The following is an 11,633-nucleotide window of genomic DNA, read 5'->3' as shown; positions in this document are numbered from 1 at the left end:
TTTATTTTTAGTGAGCTCTACATTTTTCTCTGCTCCCTCTCTACCTCTCCCCTCCCCTTCAACCCTCTCCCAAGGTCCCCATGCTCCCAATTTACTCAGCAGACCTTGTCTTTTTCTACTTCCCATGTAGATCAGATCAATGCATGTCTCTCTTAGGGTCCTCATTGTCATCTAAGTTCTCTGGAATTGTGGTTTGTAGGCTGGTTTTCTTTGCTTTATGTTTAAAAAACACTCATGAGTGAGCACATGTGATAATTGTCTTTCTGTATCTGGGTTACATCACTCAAAATGATGTTTTCTAGCTCCACCCATTCCTGCAAAATTCAAGGTGTCATTATTTTTTTCTGCTGTTTAGTACTCCATTGTGTAAATGTACCACATTTTTCTTATCCATTCTTCAATCAAGGCATTTAGGTTATTTCCCATTTCTGGCTATGACAAACAATGCTGCTATGAACATAGTTGAGCACATGTCCTTGTGGCATGATTGAGCATCCTTTGGATATAAACGCAAGTATTACTGGGTCTTGTGGAAGGTTGTTTCCTAATTTTCTGAGAAATCGCCACACTGACATCCAAAGGGGTTGTACCAGCTTGCATTCCTACCAGCAATGGAGAGTGTTCCCTTTACCCTACAACTTTTCCAGGATAAGTTGTCATCAGTGTTTTTGATCTTGGCCATTCTTACAGGTGTAAAATGGAATCTCAGAGTTGTTTTGATTTGCATTTCTCTGATGAGTAAGGATGCTGAACATTTCTTTCAACCATTTTAGATTCCTCTGTTGAGAGTTCTCTGTTTAGGTCTGTACCCCATTTTTTCACTGGATTATTTGTTCTTTTGATGACCAATTTCTTGAGTTCTTTGTATATTTCTATACAAAGTTCTAGTCTTGACCCATGACAGTTGAAGAACTTAAATTTTCTTCATTTTGACATTATACCCATATCTTCAATTGTGAAATCATCAATAATTAAAAAAAGTGAGACAGGAATGGGAGTGTTGGGGTGCCTAGGGATTGACGGAGGAAGTTGGAAGTCATAAGGCATATATGAAACTGTTGAAGGAAGACAAAAGATATTCTATCTTTTTAAATCTTCAGAACACCAAATTAGGTGGTGGGAGACAGCAGATTTCCACAGCAAACAATAGATTGGCAGAGGTCTTTCTAAGGATAAAAGTCAGTTCCTACAAGTCAGTCTTTTAAAGTATGATCATATCCTCTATATCACCGGCATCTCTGAGCAGAAAGTACCTAAGGAGATAAACTTACATGCTTAGACTCTCTCTGACACATCCCTATAGTAAGCTCTTAACTCTTATCTCCACTCTTCTCCACGGAAAGCAGCACACACTCCGCAGCTGTGCTATACCACACGTGTCTTCTCCATATAGCTAAAATTCTTGTGTGGCTCTTTGCAGCCTTAAGAGTAAAAACTCAGATCCTTTAACTGTGCAGCTTTCTAAATGATCTGCCTTTCTTCTGTGATTCACACCTTCCCTTTTTTCATTTTTTCTTAAATATAGCAGCAATAGGAGATACACAATGAGATCAATACCATAGGGGCAGGAGAAGTGGGTCAGCAGTTAAGACCAGCTGCTCTTCCAGAGGACCTGGGTTTGGTTTCTAGCACCTACATGGCAGGTTACACTCATCTGTAACTCCGGCTCCTTGGCATCCAGTCCTCTTCTGACCTCTGCAGGCACTAGGTACACAAGTAGTGCAAGACATTGATGCAATTAAAACATATTCACGAAAAAGTTCTAGTGGAATTTCTAAAAGATTAATGAAAATACTAACATCAATACTTGGACTAGAGACTAGATAGAGCCGGGCATTATCATCCCAAATACGTAATCATAATATGATATGAAAAATGCAAAATTAATTATATCAATTCTATAGATTTTTATGCATTCATATTATTTTGCATGCAACCAACACCATTACCCACCTCCAGGAACTTTTTTATCCTCTTCAGTTGAAATTCTGTATATAGCTCTATAATAATCTCCTATATGCATGTAAGTACTCTAAGAATCTCATACAAGTAGAAGCATACAGACTTTGTCTGTTGTGACTTGCTTGTTTTCCTTAGCACAATGCCTTCTAGTTCTGTCCATATTATAGCATGTATTAATATTGTTTCCTATTCCAGTGGAATATTCCATTGCGAATACATCCCACATTTTGTCAGTAGACAGACACTTGGATTGCCTCTGCCTTTTTTTTTTCACTTTTACAAATAATGCCACTATGAACATCAATGTCTATCTGTCAGATTGATAAAATAATGTCTTGTAGAATTGATAGCCTAGAAAAGATGTTTAGTTTTAAGTTTTGGAAATAGGTAAGTCACTGGGTAGTAGTGGTACAAGACTTTAATCCTAGCACTCAGGAGGCAGAGGCAGCTGTTACATAGAGAAATAACAAACAAATAAATAAAGAGACTGGAGACTAAGATGCTCCTCAACTGAAGAATGGATAAAGAAATTGTGATACATTTACATGAACAATGACATCTTGAAATGGGCAGAACTATTAAAAATCATTGTGCGTAAGGTAACCCAGACCCAGAAAGATAAACATGGTATGTATGCACTCATAAGTGGGTATGAGATGCAAAGCAAAAGACAATCATGCTACAATCCACAGCCCCAGAAAAGCTAGGCAACAAGAAGAACCCCAAGAGGGACATGTATAAAGGGCCCCAGGAAGGGGACATAGTTAAGATCTCCTGGGTAAATTGAATGGAGGGGGTGTAAAAGGGAGGGGATGCAGATAGAAACATAAGGGATACAGATGGTTGAGTTGGGGGAGGGACGGAGTAGGAGAGCAATAAAAGAGATATCTTGATAGAGGGAGCCATTATGGGATTAAGGAGAAACCTGGCGCTAAGAAAACTCGCAGGAATCCACAAGAATGACCCCAGCTAAGACTCCAAGCAATAGTAGGGAGAGTGCCTGAACTGGCCTTCCCCTGTAATCAGATTAGTGACTACCTTAACTGTCATCATAGAACCTTCATCCAGGAACTGATGGAAGCAGATGCAGTGATCCACAGCCAAACACTGGGCTGAGCTCCTGGAGTTCAGCTGAAGAGAGGGAAGAGGGATCATATGAGCAAGGGGAGTCAAGATCATGATGGGGAAAACCAGAGACAGCTGACCTGAGCAAGTGGGAGCTTACTGACTCTGGACTGACAGCTGGGGAACTTGCATAGGACCAAACTAGGCCCTCTGAAAGTGGGTGATAGTTGTGTAACTTGATTTGCTTGTGGAGCCCCTGGCAATGGGATCAGGACTTATCCCAGGTGCATGAACTGGCTTTTTAGAGCCCATTCCCTATGGTGGAATACCTTGCTCACCTTGATGCAGGGTGGGGGGAGGTGGTGGTCATGCCTCAACTTGGTATGCCAAACTTCATTGATTCCCCAAGGGAGGCCTTCCTGTCTCTGAGGAGTGGATGGGGAATGGGATGAGGGGAGGTAAGAGGACAGGAGAAGGGGAGGGAGGGAGACCTGCAGTTGGTATGTAAAATGAAAAGAAAAATAACTAAAGTGGTGAAGTAAAAGATCAACACGTCAGGCTCTGTCAAGTGGCATGTGGAAGATAGTTCCCACCTTACTGTAGTGGGGCCAGAGACCAGGGTCTGTGGTCTCCTCTTATCGAGTCATGAATTCTAGCATGAAAACTGGGCAGTGATTTTCTAACCGAACCCACAAACACCATCATATTTCAGTATTCAAAATACAGACTGAGGTGACAGTCAGTACAGGACAACTGTTACACAAATATGTTTGATTCCCTGTGCTCACCTTGTTAAAAGATTAAAAAACAAAAACAAGCCTATACACCTATAAGTGTAATCATGTTTAGTTGGCTGCAAGGGGACATTCACCGCTACTCTTCTCAACTCTTCTCAACCCAACCCAGATGCTCTAATCCCTGTCAAATTCTGTCCACTTTTTATTTTCTAGATTCATTTTCCTTTCATATGTGTATGTATTGCCTGCATAAACGAATGGGTTCCATATGCATGCTGCTGCTGCAGAGGCCGGAAGAGGTCACGATCCCTGGATCTGGAGCTACAGTTGTGAGTTGCCATGTGGTGCTGGGAACAGAATCCAGATCCTCTGCGAGAGCAACGAGTGCCTTTATAACCTCAGCACCATCTAGCCACTCCACCCCCTTTGCCTACAAGTGGAATATTTACTCTTTTGCTTAGACCTTAGACTGGAAACTAATCATATATTCTGCAGATCAGGCACTTATAAAAACACATTCCGGGCTGGAGAGATAGTTCAGCGGTTAAGAGCATTGCCTGCTCTTCCAAAGGTCCTGAGTTCAATTCCCAGCAACCACATGGTGGCTCACACCCATCTGTAATGAGGTCTGGTGCCCTCTTCTGGCCTGCAGGCATACACACAGACAGAACACTGTATACATAATAAATAAATAAATATTAAAAAAAAAACCACATTCTTACCTTAATTCTTTCATTGAGCAAGCTCCATGTTTCTTGTGTAGATAAGGTACTTTGAGGCATACAATTTTAATTTATTTTTATTTTTATTCTTCTCTCATATATTACATTCCCACTGCAGTTTCCCCTCCCTCCCTCCTATCTCCCCTGTCCTCCACATCCAACTCCCACCTCCCCTGAGACAAGAGTCTCCCAGGAAGTCCAAAAAGATACAAGAAAATTTAAATACCCTGTTTCCTATCTGACCACCACGGATTAAAGGTAGATTTCAACCACAACAGAAACATCAGAAAGTCCACAAACTCATGGAAACTGAACAACTCCCTACTGAACAACTACTGGGTCAGGACAGAAATAAACACAATTTTATTGTTATGATGTCAAAATATTCTATTTTCCCCCTGATATTGCCTGTGCTTTTGATATCGCATTCAAAAGACTGTCAAGAGACAGTAAAGTTCAGTCTCTTGTTAGCTCTTCTTTTTATATTTGGTCCAATTTGAGTTACATATTATTTAAATGGTACAAGGTAAGCATCCAACATCATTTTTGTATATTGTTTAGTTTTGCCATCAGTGTTATCTTTTTGTTTGGGCCTACTCTACTGCTTGGAGAGTTTTCTACTCATGCCGTATAGGAAATTAAACGTAAGTAGAGTATGTCAGTCTCATTGAGACAAGGAAATGAGATCAGAGCTCAGGTTGGACAAGGCAACAAGGACTAGGGCCTGCAGGGTATAGTATCAGGAAAGGAGTTACTTCTCAGAGAAAATGTCAAGGAAGATTTCACGGTCTATGAAGGTTGAAATTCAGGCAAGGAAGGACAAGCAAAGGAAAACCAACAAGCAGGATGTTTGAACAGGATGAAGAAAATTCAATCTCCCCCAGCCGGAGTCAATTAACACATTACACTCAAACCCTCGGAATTGTACTCGAAAATGATGCTGTAAGAACCCACAACTTATCCACCCTACCCCAATTTCATGTTACACTGATTAACCAACTTCCCATCCTGTACCTCAGCTCTCTTCAGCCTTGCCACAGTCCCTCTTCTCTCAACTTCTATAAAGTTTACTTTTTAAAACTACATTCATTGTCATAAAGGAATGATGGAAATTCAAGCTACACCAACTATACTGTTAGAATCATGACACAATGATGCATTTAACAAAACATACCCCACTAACATATACAAAGCTTGAAAGAACCAAGCAGATGCAGCAACAGGCTGCTCAATCTTCTCTCAGAGATCAGGCCTTGATTTCAGTTTCCTGAGACTGAACAAACAGTTTCTGAGAAGAAGCCACAAGTAAAGGACAATCCATCTCTAACATCCCAACACGCAAGGGGGAGGCGTGGTACATGCAGTACTAAGCCAGGCCAGGCCTGAACCAGCCTCTGCAGCAGATCAAGGACAGGACCTGAGACTCATCCAGGCCTGCCCCGAAATGAAAAGCTACAGCTCTGACTAATCCCTGACTAACCCTAGCAAATTAAGACGTACTAATATGATTTCCACTTCCTTAAGCCAATTATATCTAAAATGACAAAACTTCCTTAGACACTCCCCTCTATATGCCTTAAAAAAAGGCCCAACCTCATGCTTTTGCTTGCTATCTTGTTGTGCAGGATGGTCAGCCCAGGCATACTGGTGAGAGGGGGGAGGGAGAGGAAGAGGGAGGGAGACTGCTTTTGCATCGGTTTTGGCCTTTGGGTAGTCTTCGGGGGGGTCCTGACTGGGTACAACAGCTATTCTTGCTTCTTTCTAACAAAATTTAAAAGTTAAAAAAAGAAAAATTGAACTCAGTTGCATGTTCTGTCCTGGCGAGAAAAGTCAAGGTTACGCATATTCTAGCTGATGAAGCCTATTATCAGCATATAAACTTGTTAGGTTTTAGATGGGGCAGATTTTTCCAGAGAATATCTAGGTGGACTATTGAGGAATAAATTACTAATAATTCAGAAAAATTACTAACACTATGGACGGATAGAGAAGCAACAACAGGGTGAGGGCTTTGAAGAGTTCAGGCTCCATCACCAGAGACAAACAGCATGGATGTAGAAGTGGAGGTCTGTTCTTACAACTTCTTCAAGACTGGAGGTTTTACAGCAAGAGCTTGCACCCAGGCTCTCTGGTTCCGAGATCAGAAAGAGGATAGCAACAGGAAATGTGGCCACCCATCTTATGTGAACAAGCTTCCCTGATAACTCCTGGCATGAATAGTCTATTACTCAATATATAGAGTATCTGTGGGAGGAGGGCTGAGCTGAAGTTGGATTCTAACACCACATTCCTACAAATCCCAGCTGAGAAACGCTGTGGGACAATGCTCTCTTGTACACTGTAAAGATCTGTCACTTGTATAAGTTTAATAAAACACTGATTGGCCAGTAGCTAGACAGGACATACAGACTGGGCAATCAGACTAGGAGAATGCTGGGAAGAGGAAAGGCAGAGATGCAGTCACCAGCCAGACACAGAGGAAGCAAGATGAGAATGCTGCCCCGAGAAAAGGTAGCCAGCCACGTGGCTAAACATAGATAAGAATTATGGGTTAACTTATGTTGTAAGAGTTAGTTAAAAATAAGTTAGTTAAAAACAGGCCAAACAGTTTATAACTAATATAAGCCTCTGTGTGTTTCTTTGGGACTGAATGGCTGTGGGACCAGGCAGGACAGAAATATCTGTCTACAGTGAGAGGTTCACTAGTAACATTAAAGGAACTCTGAGAATAAGAGCATTTCTAAATGACTGGTTTTGAGAAAGAACATTTCCAAATTAGCTTGGAGATAAGCTGTTTGAATCAGCATCGCTGTCATTCTTCCTCAGTTTTTCTATCACCAAATGCACACTTAATTGTTGCTTGAAGCAAGAATAAAAACTCAGAGAAAGAAATGGGGGTTCAACCTGAAGATCAAAAATCAAAGCAAAAGCCAGGCAGTGGTGGCGCACGCCTTTAATCCCAGCACTTGGGAGGCAGAGGCAGGCGGATCTATGTGAGTTCGAGACCAGCCTGGTCTACAAGAGCTAGTTCCAGGACAGGCTCCAAAACCACAGAGAAACCCTGTCTAGAAAAACCAAAAAAAAAAAAAATCAAAGCAGCCAGCCACTAGCTCTTACCTCTTCCTGAGTCCAAAATGGCCATCCTGCCTCCAGGAATCTCAGAATGAGATTGTCTGAGAGCTGTCTCCTCCTGTTTTATAATCCTCTCTAGGGCTGGGATTAAAGGCGTGAACCATTACTGCCTGGTTCCTACAGCAAACTAGTATGGCTACTGAGATTAAATGTGTGTGTTACTACTACTGCCTGGTTGGTAAGACTGACCCAGTGGGGCTGTTTTACTCTCTGATCTTCAGGAAGCTTTATTATTAAAATATAAATGAAATGCCACTACAGTTTCTATATGTGGGGCTGCCATGTTGGGTAACAAAGACAGATTATGACTCTCTGGTTTGTGTGCCTTTTCCATGCAGGAATTCAAAACCAGCCTCTAACTGCTAATACAGTATTTCTAGTTAGGTGGCTTCCAGAGTTAGTCACCTGAGATTACAGTAGAAAGATAAAAACAGTCAGTTCTGTGGAATGCATGTACACAGAATGAGTGACAGACAGATACATATGATGTAGGAGGGTCATCTGTCTATGTGTTACTTTCTTTTTTATTTTATTTTTTTTTATTTTATTTTATTTTTGGTTTTTCGAGACAGGGTTTCTCTTGTGGTTTTGGAGCCTGTCCTGGAACTAGCTCTTGTAGACCAGGCTTGTCTCGAACTCACAGAGATCCGCCTGTCTCTGCCTCCCGAGTGCTGGGATTAAAGGTGTGCGCCACCACCGCCCGGCTATGTGTTACTTTCATTGGTCAAATAAAGAGACTGCCTTGGCCTTTGATAAAACAGCAGCTTAGAGAGGCGGAGTAGACAGAACAGAATGCTGGGGAAAAGAAGCAGAGTCGGTCAGATGCCATGATTCTTCTACGGGAGACAGACGTAGGCTAGAATCTTTCCCGGTAAGCCACCACTTCGTGTTGCTACACAGATGATTAGAAATGGGCTAATCAAGATGTGAGAGTTAGCCAATAAGAGGCTAGAACTAACGGGCCAGACAGTGTTTAAATGAATACAGTTTGTGTGTTGTTATTTCCGGGGCTAAGCTAGCTGTGCGGGAGCCAGGAGGGACAAAAAGCAGGCCTGCCCGCGGCTCCTTCTACACACATACGCACACACAAACACACACACTCACTATACATCAATCATTCCTGAATCCTTAATTATACTGAGAAGGAATTTTATGTTATGATTCAAGTTCTTATTCAGTTGGCTTTAATCAAATGAGAGGGGATCCTAAATGGCCCATCTGATCCACTCAGGAGCTCTTTGAAGTAGCCAAAAACCTTTCCTGAATAGACTAGAACAGTGGCTGGACCTGCAGCTGCTGTCTCAGAACCCCATTATCTTCTCCCAACCCCACCTACTTCAGAAAGCATGTCTCAGTTTGTGCCTGACAGCTGCCTCCGTGGGATCTTCTGTAGGTTCTGTTCAGTTGTGGGAGCAAATTCCTCATATTAAATCATAAAGATACATCCCTCTCCCTGGTAACTGTTGTTATTATACCATAACTGAAATGGAGGTTTTCTTCTCTCTGCAGTTCCACACTGTGTGTACAAGGGTCTACTGCTTCTCACTGATCTGTTTATTCTTTATCTGCACATACTTAAAAGATTTGTGTTCTATGCCACATGGTATATGACTTTGTCACCTTGGCTCATACTATTGTTCACAAAACCAACATTTGATAAAAGATGAATGCTCGGGCTAAAATGTTGCTCTGAACATTTTAGCAGCTTGTGGAGGCACTAACCTTTGACCCAGGTATCTCAGTAAAGTAAATGCTCATTGCAGTGTATTTTGAATGTGTTTTATAATATCACTAAAACCTTCTGTTTTGATTTCAGTCCCATCAAGAAGGCATAAGTTAGCAGATGCCTTCCTAATCCTTTTCTGTTTTGTAACATGTGATGACCATGGAACATTCACTTTCTCTGTATACTTGGTCATCGTCTAATTCAAAAGTGCCAATTGGTAAACACAGAGGTTTTTATGCAAAGACAGAAAAGTTAGACAGAATATTTCCTTAGGAATGTTCTGAAATGAAGGAATAGTAAAATGTTTAAATGCTGGCATTTTCTGCATATAATAGTGGTAAACACTTACTCGAGTGCAAGGCCAAATTTACCACCCTATGCATTGTGTTTCTGCATACTTCAGGAAATATTTTCAAATAGTGAGATTATTGACTTTATTGCTTCGTGATTTAAGCAAAAACACATGAAAGACATAAAATCTGGTAGCTTTTGATGACTGTTCTTCTCAAAGTGGTCTTCAAAGAGAAATGTCAGGAATTACAAATATATAAAGCACGGTACATATCAAGTTACCAATCACACAATGGAACACATAAAAGGAACAACATATTTATTGAATATATATTTCTTTATAAAAGGTACATAAGATAACACAATGAATATATTGCTGACCATGAAGTCAAACTGCTCATCTCTGAAATGGGAACAATAGTAGTCATGATGCCCTCCACGAGTCATATTCTGAAAATTAAACTGCATTATAGTGTAGTCTAATTCCACAGTAATATATGATTATGCTTTTCAAAACCCTACTATCTGACTTATAATACGGAAATTTACAGAAGTACCCTCATTTCTTACCTCACCTTCATTGAACACCTTATCCTAACAAAGAACAACTCTCTTCCTTTAAAGAATGAGTTATTTAAGGTCACACTAAGAACTCTTTGGACTATTTTTATATTTGTAACTCATCTTTAGTAAGACAATCTATACAAATGAGCCTGTTTCTAGATCTGAAGGCTTACTGATTTCATGTAACAGACTTAAATCAGCACTCTAGAAGAATCCACATGACCATCAGCACTTCATTTAAGAAAGCGTTCACAAACATCTTTTCCTGAGTTTGGAGGCAGGCCTGACATTAACAATACCGCATTCTCATGCTAAGGAGGAATTGAACAATTTTAAAAGGCGTGTCTGTCTGTTCCCTATTTCATTGTGCAGGGTGTGACACAATATTTTTATTGAAGCAATAGTAGATCTGGCTGAGGCTCATAACCCCAATCTATTTCCATTCATAAATACCTCACACTATCTTTTCCAAGATAAGTGTTATTATTTTGCTAACTCATTAACACAGGAACCTGAGATCCTAGTACCCAAATCAACACTAAATTGACAGAAGGAATCAGTCAAATTGTTTATATAGAGAGTTCAATTTTGCCAGGCATGTTGGCACAGCCTTTAATCCCAGCACTTGGGAAACATAGGCAGGTAGGTCTCTACGAGTTTAAGACCAACCTGGTCTACTTAGTGAGTCACAGAATATCCAAGGACACATAGTGAGAGCCTGCCTCAAAAAGCAAAACAAAATAAAAGTTTAATTAGTTTTAAAAAATTGTTTTACTAGTTATTCCTTAGCAGTATCACATTTTAATTTTCAAAATAATGTATTTAAGAAATATTTGGTATAGATAATTTTTAGAGATTTTTACTTTTAAACTCATATTCTTTAAATATGTGTATTAGCAAAACTGCATGTTTATAATCAGGGTCTTTTACTGCAAGGCTGCCAAGGCAGGCACAACAACAGATGTTGGAATTACCTGAAGACATAGCTTTATGATCTTCTTTGGCCATAACTACAGATCCAGATGTTATATAGATTGCTGCTTCTCTGTCAAACACTTCTCAATATCATCAAGTACTTGAATGGCAGCTTTGGGAATCCGCGTTCCAGGACCAAATACATTAGAAACACCAACTTCTTTTAGAAATTCATAATCCTGTTGGACATATTTACTTGGTTAATAGAGGTATTATTCCAACTTCGAAGAAACATACTTTATACCTATGTGCTGCATGAGTGTGTACACCTTTCCCTTTCTTCTTCTTCACCAATGACCAAAGCTTTTTCAGCTGGTACACTGTTTGCATGCGGAGCCTTTCTTGATGGGGCAGTTAACAATAACTAGGAACATTACACTCAAACCCCCATGTCTAAACCAGAAGCTGCCTGTTGTTGTCTGCAATGTGAAGCTATGTGGCCCTAACGAGAAGGAATTA

General features: G+C 40.5%; 1 protein-coding gene across 2 annotated transcripts in view; it reads right to left on the bottom strand.

Moving 5' to 3' along the window:
- Window positions 1-9,753: 9,753 nt before the first annotated feature.
- Window positions 9,754-11,633, bottom strand: part of Mmut (methylmalonyl-CoA mutase) — a 32,587-nt gene continuing 30,707 nt past the window's right edge. Inside the window, exons 13-14 of one of the 2 annotated variants that reach the window (XR_012911355.1) lie at window positions 11,174-11,353; window positions 9,940-10,917 (exon numbers count right to left, since the gene is read on the bottom strand). Coding sequence is in view for 1 of the 2 variants with exons in the window: in XM_075980652.1 (XP_075836767.1) it covers window positions 11,225-11,353 (129 nt within the window). In the remaining variant the exon portion in view is untranslated. Of the gene's footprint in view, window positions 11,354-11,633 lie in introns of both variants that reach the window. The other variant, XM_075980652.1, reaches the window with a different exon arrangement.

This window comes from Microtus pennsylvanicus, chromosome 7 (assembly GCF_037038515.1).
Source record: "Microtus pennsylvanicus isolate mMicPen1 chromosome 7, mMicPen1.hap1, whole genome shotgun sequence".
Lineage (NCBI taxonomy): Eukaryota > Metazoa > Chordata > Mammalia > Rodentia > Cricetidae > Microtus > Microtus pennsylvanicus.
This window is presented reverse-complemented; position numbering and strand designations above follow the sequence as displayed.